This window comes from Drosophila bipectinata, chromosome 2L, assembly GCF_030179905.1.
Source record: "Drosophila bipectinata strain 14024-0381.07 chromosome 2L, DbipHiC1v2, whole genome shotgun sequence".
NCBI lineage: Eukaryota > Metazoa > Arthropoda > Insecta > Diptera > Drosophilidae > Drosophila > Drosophila bipectinata.
In genome coordinates this window covers 13,034,428-13,054,503 of record NC_091736.1, presented here as the reverse complement: position 1 = coordinate 13,054,503, position 20,076 = coordinate 13,034,428, and the positions used below count along the sequence as shown (strand labels likewise).

Below are 20,076 nucleotides of genomic sequence, written 5' to 3'. Positions count from 1 at the left end.
GTCACCCATCCGAACTTGACTCGTCAGCCGGTTTTTTGTTGTGTTTTTTATTATGTGATCGACTTTGTCCGATTGCCAGTCAGTCAGTCAAACAGTCATTCTGTCAGGTGTATTGAAGCATTCGAAAATTGTATCGAATTATAAACTGAAATGTATTGTAATCAACTTGACTGGACTTGGGCGCAAAGATCACAAAGAAAAATATGATATTGGATGTGAAATGTGCAAAGGTATGAAGAATAGTTGATTAGGTATGCAAAGCTAGATTTTAAAAACGTTTTCATTATGAGACACAAAGTCATAAAGGCATCATACACATGTACATTTTAGTCTGAGCCCAATTAACTCATTATTTCAACTTAAGGTTTTCATCTCTGACATCTCATTGAACCTGTCAAGTGTTTTTAAGTAAAAAGTGACCCAATTAGAGTATTTAACCTTCGTCGTTTAAAAAATTTCAGCTTTTTTGTTTGTCTTGCCGTAATTATAAGCGCCTCTTTTTTTTGCAATGCAACACAGCTGGCTTCTACCTTTGCCTGAACCTGAGTATGAGTCTGAGTCTCTGGCTCCGTTTATAAATCATTTCCCCGGTAGATCAGCAATTACAAACACATGGCAGCCGTAAAGGCCCCAGAGGAGCGTGGGGGAGAAGCCCTGCTTTTGATTACAAACGGTGGATAATGGGCAGATACGTACTACAGATGTGCGGCCCAGACATATAATTTAATAGAATTGTTGTAAAATGTGTTTACCCAGTGCGGTTTGAGGTTTTTATTTCGATTGCCTGGCAGTAGAGGCCTGCGACTGCGCCTGGAGGTTGCTTTGATACTCGGCATTCAGCTTTTATTGCGGCTAATGATAATGCCAACAAAACGGAATGGTAGCTACGCATTCGAAGGTTGCCCCCTTACTAAGGAAAGTCCTACACGATTTGCATGTCTAACGGTGGTTCCGCCGATCCCAATATGGCCCGAGCATATCTGCCAACAATGGTGAATGTTGTTTTACATCCTACGATTATTTATTATTGCCACTTGAAACAATAAACTCAATAATTCAATTGCACATTGTACACATGTGAAAGTGCAGTGGCGGCGGCAGTGAAACATTTGGCGAAAGGCTCGGCCCGAAAAATATAATTAGTAATGCATTAGCAATCCCAAAAATGGTAATTCGGGAAATGGGAAATTGAAAATGGTAACTGTTCGCTGCCCAGTCGCCTTATTACCGCAGCCAGGTAGCTTATTCCACTGCCGTATTGAAACCAAAAGTAAAAGCTTGAAAACCCCCTGAAAAAAATAACAACAATTTCAACTTGAAAAGCTCCAAAGCCGCCTTTAAAGAGATCACTGATCAGTGGGTGTTCCACCATAAATGGGTCATGGCTAGATCCCTCCTTCGCCACCTCTATACTTATGCCGATATCTGGCTCACTGGCAGTGCAGATCAGCCGTAATTGTACAGTTGGGGCTCCTCATTACACCCGCCATGACATACTTTCGATCGTGGCAAGAGATCGTGAAATGGAGCACTGCCTTTGTCTGATAAAGCCCGAATTGAAAACGAAATGAAATGATTGATGGATTCAATGATAATTGAAAAAGAGAGTAAAAGATCTTCGATAGCGGAAAAGAGGCTGAACAATTGATTTCGGTTACAGAAGTGAAGTAATGAGACCTAATAGGGCTTTGATGGGATGTTCTAAATGAGTGCTTTCCAAGGCAGAGAAAACTCAATCGAATGAAAGACTTTCCCTTAAGGGGATAGGGTATCTATTTGTTGCGACTACTTGCTTTTCAAATAGACAGTTCTCATTTCGATTGGATTATTTGTGATTATTCTAGATTATGTTTTCCTCGCTGAGAACATTTTCAATCGTCTCCCAGAGTGTGTACATAATGACAAGCCACAAAAGTGAATGAACAGAAAAGAGTGGGATTTGAAATCATTACAGTGCCTAGACTGGGCTCTTTCGGATGGGAAGAACCGAGGTGCTGGTGATGGTGGTGCCACCTTCGCCATCTGCATACATGCCCACATTGACGCACCGGGGCCAGGCAATCCCAAACACAATGCATTTGATTGAATAATGAAGCCCGAGTAATGGCAAAGCCAAACAACTTCGACAAAGGCACACACAAAAATAAAATACCTGGTTCGAGCCGAATCCAAGGCAAAACGCATTCGTAAGCACGGCAAAAGCCAAAAGTCGAATGATAAACAAATGCAGATATAAAAGAAAAATACGAAAATAAAAAAACCGAAAAGAAAACATTCGAATACAAAATAAAGTAGTTACAATTTCGAGGAAATTACATAACATTAGGCATGATCATTTTGAAGCAGAGTCGCTCGAGAGTTGGGCAAGGCAAAAGTCATCGCGCGAATTAATGAAGTGGAAAATAAACAAAATCATATAATCTACAACACGGAGGGGATAGATGGGAACTCGGGAGCTGTGGAGGTGGGGAGCTGTGGGCCTAGTTTTTCATTCCCCGGTAAAGCTGGCGGAAAATGAAATTAACTCCGTAAACAGAGACACAAAAGACTATGACAATTTTCCAGCATTACATAATTCCCCCTTTTGCTGCGATGTCATTATATTATCCAGTAGAAGATGGCTGCTACAAGCCCCATTGTTTTTGTTGTGGTCACTGCCCCCCTGATGGGTTGTCGGTGGGTGGAAAGAGTGCCCCCGGCTCGTCGGGCTGTTCTCGCAAATTACTTAACAAATTGCCAATGTTACACTTGTTAACTCGTTTCGATTTGCTGAGCAGAAAAGCGAGCCCCCAACAATGAAACAAAGACATTTCAAAGACAAACAATGAAATAATTTTTCCCCGAAAAAAGAGTGTGAAATTAACATTGCCAGTTGAGGAAGAATACAAAGGTCAATGATTGGAGTTTAAGTGTGAAAGTCAATAAAGGACTATAGAGGTATCTCTAAACTACTTTTCGTATTAACTTAATTTACAACTTCATTCAAGGTTGGATATGGTGGGAAACTGAAAATAATTATGGTTGTACCCCAGTGACCCCTTCACGTCCCATTGGGAAGAGGGCTCTTCAGTTCTCAACGCTTTTATGGCTCGACGCTCTACCACTTTCAGGTCTAACTGTCATAGACAAAGCCCAAACGGGAAATAGGTAAGGGGCAGGTAAAAACTGAATAATGGTCAAGAAATCGAGAGACGAGTGGTACGCGTTCTCAATGAGTTTTACAGTTAAATGTGTTTATTCCACAGTGCGTCTTTTCATTATTACTTCTGGAACGAGAATGGGTCAAAAAGCTCCGCTCTATTTTGACCACGTGCACCGTGGAGGCCCCAGACTCCATCCACTTGCTCGCCGGCCCCTCCTTTCGACACGTTTTAGCGATCGTGCCAATAAATCATTACACTTTGTCTCTATCAGCCTCCCCATCAGCTGGTGCTGCTGTCCTTCTCGGTTTTCGCCTGCTGCCAGACAATGCCAATAAATCAAATATCAACCGTCAATTGCTGTTAATTTCTTTGGCGTTGCAGAAATATATTCATATTTTTTTATTCATTTCGTTTTTGGGAAAATGAAAAATATTCATATACACGGCATTTTCCATTTTATATACAGATATGTGTCTATGTAAAATGCATAAATTATTTATTGCTAAAAAGCAAAATGTCATAAGTGTCTGTCCGTTCGTCTCCCTGGCATGTGGACACTGTGGGAACCTTTCAGTTGCCATTTTCTGCATGAATTGGGTTTGGCATGAGTCGCTCTCCCTCTGGCCCCCAACTCCTTATTGACCTCCCCTCTTTCTCACTCTTCCGCAATCCCTCTCTTTCTGCAGCTTGGCTTGAAATATTTCGTCATTTTGTCCAGCCAATTGGCAATCCACAGCTCGGACACTGGAGACCCCAACTGACCAGCTGGGCGTTTTTGTTAGTCATGAGGTCCCGGTCCAGGATAGCTTGTTATAAATTGTGATGTATTGATTAGAGTGTATCTGAAACCCCTCCTTCGAAGGCTGTTTCCAGAGGGCAAATGACATAAATTGATTTCTTGGCTAATGCAGTGAGCTGAGGTAATAACTGAATTATTTTAACACTTTTTGAAACTCAACACTTATCTCCACGCGGCCCTCTTAAAAAGATAGATAGATGAAGCTTCCCTGGGTTCTATTCTTAGAGCAGCTCATTTTGAAATTAATTGCTTCGCATGTACGGGAAAACCTGTTAGCGCCGCTCTGACCGGCTTTCCGAGCCCTCAACAGCCCCAAACAAAAAAGGTCAGCATTTTTTATTGACCCAAAAAAAAGGCAGCCAAAACAAAAACCGAAACAACTTGAACGCCAACGCCAAGCAGAGGCAGGCATTTCTAGTTTCATTGTAGCAGCAAGCTCCGAGATTCCACCCAAACAGTTGATAACTCTGAAATGTCTCAGGAGAGGTCATTCAATAGAGCGGGGATCAGCTGATAAGACCCCAGTGTCGTGAGTCTCCAGGGGTCTCCTCTAGGTGACTTGTAGCTGTCTGTCTGTTTGGATTCAATTGAATTAATTTGGATTTTATGGTTAATTTGAATGGGCCATTTTGGGGCGCTAATTGACGAAGTGCTACGAGATAAGATCGCCCACTTGTGGTGGGAAAAATAAATATAAAATAAAAGTAATCAAAGTTTATTTACTCAAAGTGACAGAACTGAGAACAGATCGATTACGACTTGTCAATAAAACAATCTACATGGATCTTTAGTCTGAGTTTACTTTTGAGGTAGTTGCCAGTTCAGAACTGATATACTGAAAAGTAAACAACCCATAAAGGAGCTCATGTTTTGGAATTCCTTAGAGACCCTTTTATAAAAAATTGGAAGGCTTCTTCCAGGGCGTGTATGTGCTGATAATGAAGAATCGGTAGGTATATGTACCTTGTATATAATACAGGAATACCATTACTCGGAGTAATAACAAAAATTTGCATAAGAAAAACAAAGTCTGTGTGTAATAACAGTAAAAATACCTGAAAATAATAACACGTGAACCAAACAAAAGAGGAACAAGACGAGCTCCAAGAGTGGAGTACATAATAATAATATAATTTTCTATAATAGAACTCAATACCCTGGGCCTGGGTAAGAGGGCCAGGCCAGCGAGAGAACAAACGAGCACAGCAGCAACTGATTGAGGCAGATGAAGAACAACAACAACAACAGCAAACAACTAAAATAATAACAACAACCATAACAATACAACAACACTCGATGGAGAAGCAGAACATATAGCCCCCAAGTTCAACAACCTTTTCACTGGAGGAGTCTGAAGAAGAGCAACAAAAGAGAGATAGTACACGGCAAACAAAAGCGATCTTAATTGGAAATAAATGGGGCCCTTATAGCTATGCTATAGTGTATTAGATAAGAGTACAATTCTATACATAAAATAAGAATCTTTATGAAAAATAAACCCCCACTTTATTTAAATTTTGTATAATCTAGTCACTTAATGCAAGATCTCTTTAATTTTTTACGTGTAGAGTAAGCAAGGGAAAGGGTGGGGTGGAGTGGATCCAACGGGGTGATTACTTCACTCACACCACACATTCGTGGCATCCACATCCACATCGATGTCGATGATGATCGGCCAGAAGAAGAAGCAGAAGAATCTTAAAAAGTGCAAGAAGATGGAGATGGAGACTTGTACTGGGCGAAAATTGCCCACAAAAGGGCGCCAACAACAAAAACAATGAACGGTACCTGGTAACAGAGTTGGGTCTTCAAGAGGAGAATCTTGAAAATTTCACAAATCAAATCAAAATAATTTACACAAACGTTAAGCAAATTGTTTTTTCTTACCCATCCCCCCACCCCAGATGGATATTGATATACGAGGAGGGTGGGGAGGGCCAGATAAAAAATGATGTGGTAGTGGTCGGATGGGGTCTTCAATTACCTTGTAAACATGAGAAAAATATTTTCGAACGGAAGTTGATGATAGCTGATGGCTTTTGTTCTTTAACCGAGTCGGCTGGGAGGATCCTAAGATGTCTATATGTACTTTCTATTTGTTCAGTGGAAGTGCGGAAGCCGCACACTATCAGATACTGAGATACTTGCTATGCGATTGCCTTGCCCTAGGTTGTCAGTCATTTGCATTTGGCGCAGATTGCGCCATGAACTGTGTTATGAGTACTCATTCACACTTATTCGCACTCACTTCAGTCACATTTCCAATGACTCTTTGTCCGCCGACTGGCGCGTGCAAGAAATCCAAAGTGACCAACAAAATATCTGTACACGCATTCGATTCATATTCAAATCAATTGTCCAACTTCTCCATCTCAACTGACAGCCGTGGCTGCACCTAGACCTTGTCAACGAGTTGGAGAAAAAACCAAATGAACACAGATTTGAAATGACCACAGAAAACCTTTGAAAAGACAGACATTTTTAATGACTTTTAATATTAAATTAAAAATCATTAAAAGGTATGTGCAGTATTATCAAAAATGGGTTAGGAGTAATACATTTGATTTTAACTTTTATTAAATATCTAGAAATGCCATCAAGTGTATTTAAAATTTTCATTTTATAAGACGTCTCGTCTCGTTAGTGAACTTTTGTATTGTGCTGTGTTGTTTTCAAGACTTGTCTTATTGCCCGAACAAGCCTCACAGACCATAATCTAAACGAATCGAATGGCAGTAAAGTGGGCCACACAGACTCGCACACCTACAGCATACCGGCTCCAGTTGCTTTGGCTGCCACATTTGTCAACTCGATTGAAAATGAATGAAACGCAATGAAATTTATCGAATGTGCGAGTATTCGTTGTATGTACAACCGTATCAAGTCAAAGGCCAAGCCCAACTAACGCCTCAGAAGCGAACTGGAATTGGAATTTCTGTGTCAAACGCAGCCACAATTAGGTTTGTTAGTGTCGGGCCAGCCAGTAATCATGTTGAATGCAAAATAATTTGATTAATTAAATTAAAATTGCTTAATTTGTGTGAAAGAATCAGCTAAGCTGACTGACAACTGACTTTCACACAAAATTCAGCTCAGCTGATGAAGCGACAACATTAGCCCAATTCGCTTTGATGATTTATTAGGTTTTTTCTAGGTTCTGTAAATTATTTTTCTGTGTTTTTCTTCGTTTTCGTAAAATTTCTTTTGCTAGCTTGGGTTGTGCAAAAAAATTAATTTCTCTTTTTTTTTCTTTGGCTTTTTGGCGGAAGTAGGTTAATAACTGATAACGCGGCGAAAATGTAAACATGGTCAGAAATGAACGTGCCCCAAAGTTGTCGAAAATGCTGCCGGCTTTTATTTGAAAAACAGTACTATTTCAACTCACTTTTTAAACTAGAAATATTTTCTTTTCAAAATACGTGGGTGATTAAGCTTTAATTGAATTTAATTTGTGGGTAAGATCTCTCACTCTGTCAAGCATCTAAGACACAAGAAATTAAATTTCTTTCTTAATTAATTTCACTTTGTTGTCGTTTAACTTTTTTTGAAAGGCCAATAAAATGTTATTCATTTTAATTTATACGTTGAATTTATTTAATAGACAGCCAGTCCTGAAAAGCCATTTAAAATTTTTGTCTGAATTTTATAAACCTAATGGCTGTCATAAAAAGCTTGTAAATACAAATACATAAAATTTTATTGGTCATTGAAATTTAAACAAATTAATAAAAATACAAAATTGTATGGCCTTTGGTTGCCTACCTCAGTGGGAAGAATAAATAAAATAAATTGGCAAGTTTCTGTTTCTAGAACTCCTGAATCTTGAAGCTCATTAATAGGTCCAAATGATAAAATAATAGTTTTCTTTCAGAGCAAAATACCTTTAAGACCTGCCTTTTTTGTGTTGCGATCTTGGAACATCGTAGAAAACGTAGAACACTTTGTGGTTTGGATTTTCATACATACCTGAAACGAAAACAAGAGAAACGTAGAAACAAATTAGTAACGAAATGTGAAAATGGTGTGTACGTGTTGTAAGGCCCCAAGGCAAAAGATTCTAGCTAATTACCATACAATCCAAAACTCGCCATCAACATCATCAGTAGCATCATCAGCAGCTCGACCCGTAAAGACAAGAGCCAAGGTTCTTATCTCAAATGATTCATAATTGTGCAAAAAGAAAACGTATACGTTTTGTTCCTTTTCACTCGGGTTTTTGGGGTTAAATATTTGCTTTCGAAAAATATTGTTATTTCGAATTTCAACAACAACTAATTATGGCCCGAAAATGCCTATTAATGGCCAGCATGATAAATGATTTTGGATAAAGGGGAAAAGACAAATTAGGGCCGCAATTTGCAAGTCAACATTTTGGCAGACTGTGGTTTCTGTTCAGTCTCTGTTGCCTTTGTTGCCAAGGCATGCCACATAACAATCGCAATCGCAGACCAAATATGGCCAAACAAGAAATATATCTAAAATATCTTTAATTAAAAGTACAAACGTACAAATTATGCAAGACGTGCTCAAATATGGCAAACACCTAAATATTTCATGAGTTGATAAATTACACGCATATCGCCAATCCAAAAAATGCCACAGACCCAGACACTAGCAGATACCCATATCCACGTAGTATCTGTGGGCCTGTTCTCTCACCCACTGCCGTACATGATATCCCAGAGCGAAGCTCGCCCATTTACCGGGTTTGTCGCCAGCTCTTGAGATACAGATACAGCCACATCCGACCTAAGCCAAAGCGGCAGCAACATCGCCAATCTGCAACGACCCACGTACTGTGGGAGGCGAAAAACAAATCGAAGACAAAACATAAACATTGCAAATTGTGGGTGACTTTATTGGGGAATAGGGAGATCGGGTGGCATGGTTGTGGCTTGGTGCAGTACTCCCACCCACACCAGTTGCCGTTGTCACAGCATGCGGAATCGAAATGCTTATTAAAAATGCATTTTTCCTGGGTTTGTTTGCCAACAGCAATTTAAATGCCCAGGCTGCGGATATTGGGATAAAATATTTGGCAATATATCATAAAAGTTTGGTTATTTATTATGTGCGATATCAAAAACACTTACACATACAAAGCTTATGGAATAGTTAATATTTTTTAACATAATTTAAAGTCTAGTTCCATCTCATGTATAGACAATAATTTGGTCGAATTCAACGCCCTCTGTCTTAATGCTTCCAGCTCTCATTTGCATTGTATTGCCCCACACATTTGAAGTAATTGCAGACTGACTAAAATGCTTTTTCGGATAAAAAATGTATTTTATTTAAATAAAATTCGCCCGAGGGTAAAATCGGCGGGTTTTGCTATTATTTAGGGCGCGGTTTCAGATTTTTTTCAGCGACCATGTGTTCGGGGTGTCTGCCGCAAAGCGAAATTATCATGTCCACCTACGTAATTTAGTATCTGTGGCTGCAGTTGTTGGAGTTGCCTAAATTATTGGTTATAAATAAGTGTTTTTTGGCTTTGTCGTCGGCGACGGTGCCTGTGCCTAGTTCATTTTGTCTATTTTTGGGACCATAATTGCCAATTTCTTGCGATCATTGTTTTTGCTCAGGTTCCCCCCTATATACATATGTATGTACATATGTATGTAGATACCCCGCTTTTTGGATCAATCTTTTTTTTACGAATGTCGTTGCTTTGCTGGGCACGTCTGAGATCTGGCAAAACGATCTTCAAACATCCATTGTTTCCGAAATTTGGATTCCAAGAAGCTCAGGCCAAAACCCCCAAAAACGACGAATTTTACGCACAGAAAAAACCAAAATCATACAAAGTCTGAGAAGAAATACAGCAAAATTCTAAACTGCCAAATAAATGGAATGTATTTTAGATGATTTATCTAGACGCGAGGCAATAAAAACAAGCAGAGGAGAACCCAAAATTGAAACTTCTACCTGGAAGTGTTAAAGCTCCCCAGCTTTATAGGCCGCGCCCGGCTCGCTTCCTCACCTGCCTGCTGATTCCTATTGAATTTCGACTTGACTTCAGCTCAGCTCAGCTCGATCACCTTGACCGTACACAGATACCAAGCAGACTGAGAGAGCCAAATTTACATATCGGTTGAGATTCAAACCCAGACATAAAATCGAAAGAAAAGAGCCCAAAAAAAGATTTAAGAACTTTGAGATACAAAAGTGTATGCTCATAAACAGTTGCCAAAGATAGTTGATGTTTCTCACTAATCTACTTTACAAATTTGAAAATACAAATATGGTAACAAGCAATTTGCTGATTACTGTTCCCATAATATCATTCCATAAAAATACATCATTAATCATAAGCTTTAGTCGCCATAAAACTCTTCTAGCTCATGGTTGTTTTTACACATTTTGACAGGTGATTTTTTGATTTATAGGATGTGTCTCATGTATATTCATGAACAACCGACATTCTTCGGATTCGGTAACCCTCGAAAAACCTGACCAAAGCATAAATATTTATTTATTTCGTTTTAATACGTTTCTCGTTTACGTATTATACAGGAAATTAGCATTTGATAGTTAATTGCAAATGCCCGAGAGGCAAGTGGTTTTTTTTTTCGAATTGTTTAGTTTTGCCAGTGCTTGGTGCTAAAATATTTGCGCCAATAAATATTTGGCCAAGCAATTCCAGCCAGCCCGTGGATTGCGGGGCGTGTGGAAAGCTTAAATTATGGCATGCAGTTCGAGCCATGTCGGTCCGGGCTGGAGAGCTTCCGATATCGTGCAAATTACTTTCCAATTAAACAGCAATTTCAATGGTCGAGGAAGAGAAAGAGTGGAATGGCAAAATACAGGTTGCAGTCGTGGCAAAATCATAATTATAAACTAATTTGAAATCAAGATGCCCTTCTCAACACGTCATTATTTCAGGAAAATGCCAAGACGAGTCCCCTTCTTCTGCAACTTCTACTTCTGCCACCGTCTTTATCTCCGGCGATCTAATGGTGTTTGCCAGCGGTGTTGCCCCTCGCTGCCTCTTTCTCCTTCTCAAACCCCCTTACCCATATCTCTATCTCTTTCAAAGCGAACCGTGCCCAGGGGCAGGTGTAAAGATGCCATAACTCAGAAGATTTCGCTGCGCGGCATTTGAACTGGAACTTGCGCCGTAGCTGGATCTCCAGCCAGAGCTCAAGCTGGAGTTGTACCCGGGTCCCGGCTCCCGGGGCATTGTGTCTTGATTGAGTGAGCCCGGGAAGAGAATAAGAATTCAATTATGCAGCAAAATGTCACATGGGACGGCTGGCGAAGGGAAACAATGGCTGAAGCCGGGACTCGTCCTCCCTTCCTCTCCCCCAGAGCCAAGAATGGCCTGATGTATGAAGTGGCAAAATCGTTGCAGTAAGCAACAAGTGGATGTGGATGTCGGCCCGTCTCTGGATGTTTTCTTAGCTGAACGCTGAATGCTGCCTCCGAGGATTACCAGACGAATGGCATGGCTTGGAACTGCCTTAGCCACTGAACAGAATTAGCTTTCGATTTGAAGAGTGGAAGGAAGCAGTTGCGATGCGATAGATGGCTTGCAACAGTGGTATTATACTAAAAACTAGGCTAGTTTATGAAATAATTAGCTTCGCTATTTTCAGTTATCTTGGCGAATTATTTTTTTTGGGAGAATACCCAGATTAGTCACCAATCAATTTCTGAAATTCTTCGAAATTCAATATCAGGGCTTTGGCTCTTATCTTATCCCACTGTCCGCAGGGCCTGAAAAGCCGACTTAATTAAGGCATAGCGCAGAGATAGAATAGGTTGGAAAAAAATAAAAATGCCACCGCAGCGGAAGATGTCGCCGGGAGTTTATAAACTAAACTCTCAAGCTCTCGAGAGGGGGACTTTCGACCAAATCTGAGGAGGGCTCCCTTACAGATCTTGCTTTCAGGCTTTTGCCGACTTCAGCTTGTTTTTATAAAGAAATCTAATAGCCGAGTCTGTGCTAAGCAGCGGAGGTAGCAGCTGCAGAGATGAAGCTGTTGGCGTTAAGAAGTCGATTTGGTTTTGCTGCTGTTGCTGTTGCTGTTTCTGGTGGAATGATTGATGATTTGTTGGCTGTGTATCGCGATAAGGTTGGTGGGCCCATTTGTTGGCCCCAAAGAGAAAAAAGATCGCAGACCAGAAAACTTTGAAGAAGCAGCCGACTTTCTGGGCATTGTCTTGAGTTACCTTTGCTCATGTTTTTTGAGCGACAGAGAAGTTCGTGCTGATAATTGTGACACGGCTTCATGCAAAAGCCAAGGGGGGGACCCAGACTTAAGAGCCAATTGTCGGAGTGTCTGCGGAATATGCAGACGACGATGCCTTTCGCTAATTGCAGCTACAACAAAAGGAGTAGATAGACAACGGAAAACAAATCGCAGCCACTAACTTAGACAGATAAACCTTAAACTTTAAGTTCATTAATATACGATATTCTTATACTCTACCTAGTGTCTTCATTAAATATCAATAGGGCTTTCATAACTATAAAGTCTAGTTATTTCCTAACCGTTTGCCTTGAAACTGATTAGAAAACATTTCGCCATGCACATATCTTAATACCCCGACACTACAAAACGAAACATGAAAGATAACCTATCCGACAAATTAATCCAAACATATCTTGTGGGGCCCCCGCTAGAACAACAAACTCCAGCGTAGCCTCTGCACCAATAAGTCGGCTTTGAAGTGGAAGAGTTGACTTCGGTTATCTGGCTGACGTTGCTTAGAATGCGCAACTGCCAGCCACATAGTATCTGCAGAGTGTCTGCTGCAGTTGTGTGTATCTTTCAGATACGCTGCCTTATTTATCGGGTCTTTAGCTAGTTCTTTTGTTTTCACACTTGCACAATTGTTTGCCTTGGCCTTATCTTTATGAAGTGTTGCCTTGATGTTGAACAATGCATCTGTCTATACATTTAGATACTAATAGGAGATAGATGACCCCAAAAGCACCGCTGATGACACAGGTGACTGGGCGGAAAGGTCAATGGACTCGGGCCGCACATGCATACATCTAATTAACCTACAAAAATGCAAATTTCTGCAACACACCCACTTCACTTAGGAAATGGCTAAGAGAGAGAGAAATAGAAAAAGGACTGAGACCGAGGCCGAGACGGACACGGAGAACAATTTCTAAGCCAAACAATCAATCAACGTTGTTGGCCACTTGAGCACGTCGTTGGTGAGAAGGATGCACGAAGGTATGCCATGCCACAGGTGGGGGCAGGATGGGTGTGCAAAAGTAATATTTATTATGTGTATACTTCTCTGACAAACAACACGAGAACTTGGCCTGGCCCGGCCTGGCCTGGCAGAAACTGAGACAGAGCCACAAAGGGCCAAAGGGGAACACGAGGACCGAGAGAATGAGGTCTGCCAAGAACTGCGAACTGCGAGCTGCGAACTGCGCCTGGAAGACTCACCACTGGAGACCTGGGCGGAATGGTATAAGAGTCAAGTCGAGTCGCGGAACCTCGTCTTTCATGGCATGCTGCCAATAGCTCAATAACACCCCGGGGACCAATTGAGATCTTTTTGGTGGGATAGGCAGGCACATAGGACACCGATTCTCGCTGGGCTTAGACAGTGGAACAGAGAAGGGTCGAGAAGGAAAAACAACGGGGGCACCCAGGTCGTAGTGACACCCGCTTTCCCATAGTGTGACAAATGTCATTGCAGAAATTTTAGTAAATTAACAAAAAAAAGTTATATAACAGGAAATGATGGATGGCCGTGCAAAAGAATTCCAAGAACACGCCATTGTGTCACCTATACTGGAATTAATTTGACAGAAAAGGTTTTATGGGCACTTTTTTATGATTTTGAAAAACTATAAATACTGAAAATATAGAAAATAATATATTTTATTATCTTTGCTTTGAAATTCCCGACCATTGGCCCACTGTGTCTCATGCCAATTGTTTTGCCAGACAAATAGACGGCCGCCACAAAAGCAAAAAGTCTGCAATTACTGCCTATGGGCCAGGCCACTTGGTGGGGTCCCAGTCCTAATCTTAGTGGGGTGCCCAGTCACGCGCCCAGGCCAAAAAAAAAGAAAACCAGAAAGATTTTCATTGGATTTTTGTCTCGCTTTGGATTTTTAGGGGAACCCAACTCCAGGACCGATGCTAGCCTTTGACCCGACCTGTCAACATTGCACAGCCCGCGAAATATGAACGTCATATTCTCAATGAATCCCTGCAGTGGATTAGAAGAGCTAGTTTTTGTTACTGGTAACTCAAATGTTACACTCCATTGACTTGACAATGCATTCTGACATCCGTTTTGCACCTCGGCAGTTCGCTTTGGTCTTTGTGTTCGCCATCTACAAAGGAAACCCCTTACGATAGGTGGTCCTCCCATGCCATCGCTTCAGATCGCAACCCATCCCAGTACCAAAGCAAGGTAATCCGAGAGCCGTGTTAGGGACCCTTTTGCCGGCTTCATTAGCCTTCAGATCTGCGACAGACAATGCAACAATTATGGCCCGGCATTTATGCACTAGCCGAACCAAAGGCGATGCGACAACGGGTGAGGACAGGCCAACAACATGCATCGCCTGCACCGGGGGAACGTAAAACAAAAGCAAAAGTGTTGCTAAATTTAGACCAACTGTCGTGGGGCATGAGGAGGGAGCTGGAGCCCTAAGCCTGTGAGGTCTGCCGGTTGAGTAACCGCAGAAGGAGATAGCAGAGGAGCTGCATAGGGTGCAAGGGGACCAGCTGACTATTGCCTGACGCCTTCTAATTGCCGCTCGGCGAGCGGAAGCCGAGAGTTGAGTTCTATTTTTATATGCCATATACATATTAGCTGCCGAGGAGCTACAGAAACAGCCGCAGGGGGAGCCAAATGTGGAACAAACTCAAGAAGTCTAGATGCAGATGCAGATGCAGAGGAGTGCATAATTCCCAGTGGTAAGATTCGACTCTAAAATGTCTTGAAGAAACTCTAATGATATTCCAGTGTTGGGGAGAGATTTTTAAAATATTCCTGGGTTCTTAACCTTAAATCAGCCTACATATGAAAGCTCACTCCTTGATCCACTTCCTTCTTTCCCCATCGGCCATCGCCTTCATCTATTAACTTGTTGACACAGTTGTTCTACCCACTGGATATTGACTCAAATGACTTTCACACTCAAATAGTAAAGTTTATTTATTTTTTTCTTGGTGAACACTTGACTCCAACGCCTCGCTCAGCTCGGGTAATTCAATATTGTAACGCGAGCTATTTTTAAATTAGGAAACATCGCCAGGAACAGCTATACCAACAAATCGATCAACTAGTTCTCAGTTCTCCGGTTTACGGATCATTTCCATACCCCTCACTACACTATGTATTTTTCACGGCTGTCAAGTGCTGATGGCCTCGGGTCTTTTGGGAGGTGTCTCTCTATGGGTTCTCGTTGTTTTCGGGTCTGTGACTTCCTCAATAAATGGTTAAACAATACCGAAAGCCCAGTGTGTCTTGGTGTATGGTTGTGCTAATTTCATGGGGGTCATTCGGCATCGGCTTCGGCTTCTTCTCCGGCTTAGATCAGTCACGCGGTTGAAGTATTCTCTCCCCTGCTCATGGACACATCTGAAGCATTTTGGAAAACAAAAGTCTGATTTCTACGCGCACTTAGCCCACAAAAAAGCCATTTACGCCTCGGGCTCCGTCTCGGTCCAAGCTGCGCTAGAAATCTCTTTCGCAGCCGTATAATTTTGGGTGATCAATTAAAAAAAAAACTTATTCTAATTTGGCAACAGACAAGCTCCGCGCCATACATACATTTTTTTCAAAGCACGTAATTCATTTAACAGGCGGATTCGCTTCTCAAAACTATTTACAACAAAAACACAACACTTGTGGGATGTCAATGTAAACGATCGGAAATAAAATAAAACAGAATAATTAAGCATGTCTCGACCCATAAAAAATGGTCGAAAACTGCACAAAATTCCCGTCTACAGAATTGAGAACGAGAACAGCCATAAAAGCAACAACAGATCACAAATTATTAGGGTCAGATGTTTATAAATACATTTCTAGGCACGACAAAAAAAATACAAGTCTTATAAAATATTAATTAATTGTCTGCCAAGAGGGATGCAGGGGCTAGGCTAAAAATAGTACTAATATGAACTGACAAGAGGGATTTAGAAAGATCTTTGGACAAGTAACACTGCTAACCGGGTAATAAAAAATGGGGTAATAAAAAGTGGCAGACTATCTGTGCCTATTTCTTATTCTAATCTTATTCTAACTTTAACTCTTTTTCTTCTGGAGTTTCTAATCTCCTCCAAAAAGAACATATTATCTTGGATTATGCCTAATCGGGACTCCTTATCTTTCAACAAGTGTTGAGATGAGATATCTTTTTATTGTGTTCTACCTCCCTGATTTGCATAGATACCATAGCCCACACCAACCTGAAACTTTCCCAATGCTAAGCCAGTTTTCTGGTTTATTTTCTAAATAGGCGAAACTATGCCTGATTTTCTTTGGTATTTTATGACGACGATTTTATGTTTATTAAATACAAATTCCAAAACATATCAAAAGCCGGTTGCCCTTTCGGCTGGGGCTGAGGCATCGAGTCGACGACTCTGGTTTCGGGCCGGGGCGTTGTATTGTCGTAAATTTTTTGTGACCCAGCCCGCCTCCTCGGGTAAGCACAATAAACGATTTTCACTTTTTTTCAGTTTTCTTCTCTTTCTTTCTGGCTTAGAGTTTGGGGAGTTTTATGTTTCCTATGCTTTGATTAGTTTTTGTTATTTTAATTAGTTTTCAGTGGCATTTTTTACGTTTATTTTCATTTATTTTTTTTCCACCCAAATTCTAAGCCCAGATTCCAGTGAAACGAGAAACGAGAAAGCGAGAGTTTTCCTTTGTGGCACCGCGATTTTATTTGTTTTATAAATGGTGTTCGTTGTGGCCTTTTTGTGGCTTGATTGAACGAAAGTTTTAAGATTAGAAGACATTTTCGCCCAGGGGCAATAGTGATGCTTAAGTCAGGTCGATAAATTATGTTGATGAATTAATTTTTTCTTTTTTTGAATAAAATTAAAAAATGTGTCAACATTGACGACTCTCTAGGTTCTGTTCAATCTCTCTATTAGTTTGAGTTTCTAAACATTTAGCATCACTTTCAGTATCTTTCGGATACATTTTAGGTTATCTAGAGAGACAAAATATCTCCTGTTCGAAATAAAATTAATCCCCCAACATAAATTCCTCAATAAATTGTCCCTCTACACTAACACCAACTTCTCAAATGTCCCACATGGAACGATGTCTAAAAACTAACACTCTGGAAGAAGGCCTAGACGAACATAAATTTTCACTGCAACAACAAGACAAGAATAACAAAGACTGGCCAGAATCGGAAACTAAATAAAGATTTATACAGCACCCACAAAAATAAATTTCTTGTCTGGAAGAAACTCCAAAGCGCATTCGTTAGATACAAATGCCATTGGGAGGGAAGTTCGATTTTAAGGATAACTTACCCTATTGCATTCCAAGGCTGCGGCCGAGTGCTCCTCCCGCTGGCGGAAGCAGTGGCTGCACTTGCTCTTGTTGAAGATGTTCGGCGAAAACTTGCGACAGTCGGCGGTGCGCCCGTTTCCGTTCTGGGCCGAGCTTCCCGATCCAATTCCAGAAGTGGTGGTGGGCGTTGGTGGGGCCGACACAGAGGCGGCCACCGTGGTTGTTGTAGTTAATGTTGACATTCTGCGGCTCGTTCAAACAAAAACAAAAAACGGAGGGGGGGCGGAGAGGCCGTGTGGGGGTGGTGTCGCCGTCTCCAGAGAGAAAGAGAAAGAGAGAGATAGTGCGGAGAGATGGCTTCAGACACTCGAAAATTGCATGGCAGGAGGACTGGAAGCTACTCTAGATTCTCGATTTTCGTTTGTTCCGCAAGGAGGCGGGCGGCTCCTAGTGGTTATGTAAGCCAAGCATGCCTGGCATCTTGTTGCTGTTGTTGTTGTTGTTGTTGCTGCTGGCAGCGACCCCCTTTTGTTTACCTCACTTCGCGCTAACTGTTTCTGCACTTGCTGGCCGGATTGCCTTTATCAGCTTTATTTTATTTTTATGCTTTTTTTTTGGGGGGTACACACAGCGAATGCGAGGCACAGAGACGGGAAATTATTCAATTTCGTTTTGCACTTTGATTCTTGGCTTTGGCACACACACACACACACACTGCTGCTGGGGAGCCGAAAAAAGCCCCACACACTCGCACGCAAAAATGCACACAAACACACACACACCAGCACACACACGAAACCAGGGCAGAAGTTCTGAGATACTTCTTTTTGGCCTTGTGCGGCGATCTGCTGTTGTTGTTGTGGTTGTTGTTGCTGTTATTCTTATTATTATTATTGTTAGCTTGTTATATTCGTGGTCGAAGCTCGCGAGCCGGTATTGGTATCAGAAGCTGTATCGGCCAAAAATACGTGACAATACACATCAGTATTTGGTGGCAACACAACACAATATCTTGCAGATACTTTGTGCGGGCGAGATACTATTCGTTGGAGTTTAAGTTTATCTTTTCCGCGTCCGAGCTTTAAATAATCCAATTTTCACAATCAAAATTCGGCGAAAGCAGTGATTCAACGATTAGCCGGCGACTGACTATCTCGAAGCGTATTGTGTTAAGAATTTGTATCTCTTCGAATATTTTGTTGAAGTATTTGTTTCAGCTTGGCATTCCCAAGATACTGTTTTGGTTTTCAGACGCGAAAACGAATGAAAGGCGAGCGATTAACGCGGCACCGACGCGCACTGCTTCCGATCCGAAACGACTCTTAACGTGGCTCAAACTCAAATGGCAAGTGGCCTGTATTTTTGTTTTGGCCGGGCCGCTGATTGGAGCTGCTTTACAGATACAGATACTTTTTACATCTACATTCTACACTCGATTTCTGCAGTTCGGGCATTCAGTTCGCTTCGAACATGCTCGGCAAGGTTGCGTGGGAGTGAGAGGCGCTTATGGGATCCCCTATTCGCCTCTTGCTCCACCCGACATGTTGCAAGGTAGCCTAACGAGTGCGAGCGAGAGATTCCATATTTCCTTCCCTTTCCGATGCAACTGGGAGCCTTGCAACATGTTGGAAACGACCCGAAGACTGAAGAGAGCGAAAGACTCTAACTCTCGTGTGTAGTTTTCAGATTAAGATACTCTTTTCCAGATATTGTATTTTAAAGATATTTCTCTTTTCAAGTGAAACTACAAGTTCTCTTTAGTATGTTTGTTATCTACACTGCAATAAATCCAAAGTTTATTTGGTGGCTATTTATTTTAAAGAATGCACTAGGATATCCTAAAGATTTTCGCTGTTTTCCGGCTGGTGGTAGAATAACAGTCTATTAGCCATGCGCAGATATCTCTCTCTTTTCGCATAACTTTCCAAGATACACTTGTTGCTTCAAAAAAGATACACCTAGTTGATAGATATACAATAAATTTAATTGTCTGGAATTGTCCGGATATATATATAGTTGACAAGATATACAAGTTGACATATAAAACAAATTACACAGCTCCTGTTAAAAAATTAAATACATTTATAAATCCTCATTAGGTTTATTTTCTTTTTTTAAACAATAAAAGTATAGCTTTTTATTATTTCTCTTTCTGTTATCACATCCGAGGTCTAAACCTTTTCCAGGCTTCCGACGTGTTATTGATGAGGTTTTTGACTCTCGGGATGGAAAAATGAATTATGCTGGTGGAAAAATCAAAGCCGGCAATCATTTCATTTCTCAAAACAATTTGTTTACGGTCCCCCCATAAGAGGAACACGAGAAGGGCAGTAACAATAACAATTAACTGCACGCTTCATTAACAACCTCAGACAACAAATTTTCAAGTGCGAAGCAGAACCCTCATAAGATACGACTGGATGAACCCTTTTCCAGTCGTTTTGGAAAATGAGACCAAAACAAAATGAAACTACACTGAAAACATTACCAATTTAACAGCTTAAAATAAAAAATCGAATAAAATTTAGACGTTAAATTATACTTTATATTTTTTCGGTGCATTTCTGAAATTGATTAATTACACTTGCCGAGGGTTCTGACAATTGCAGGGCGTGCATCATCCCAGGAGTGGGAAACGAAGCACTCGATCAAATATTTTGACTTCCA

The 20,076-nt window shown here is 41.1% G+C and overlaps 1 protein-coding gene across 4 annotated transcripts in view; it reads right to left on the bottom strand.

Moving 5' to 3' along the window:
• osp (myosin phosphatase Rho interacting protein outspread) overlaps positions 1 to 18,808 on the bottom strand; it is a 77,426-nt gene extending 58,618 nt beyond the window's left edge. For all 4 annotated transcript variants that reach the window (XM_043211553.2, XM_017241507.3, XM_043211554.2 and 1 more), the window contains exon 1: positions 17,430 to 18,808. In XM_043211553.2, coding sequence (XP_043067488.1) covers positions 17,430 to 17,651 — 222 coding nt within the window. In that variant the 5' untranslated portion in view covers positions 17,652 to 18,808. The remainder of the gene's footprint in view (positions 1 to 17,429) is intronic.
• Between the last annotated feature and the right edge of the window lie 1,268 nt (positions 18,809 to 20,076).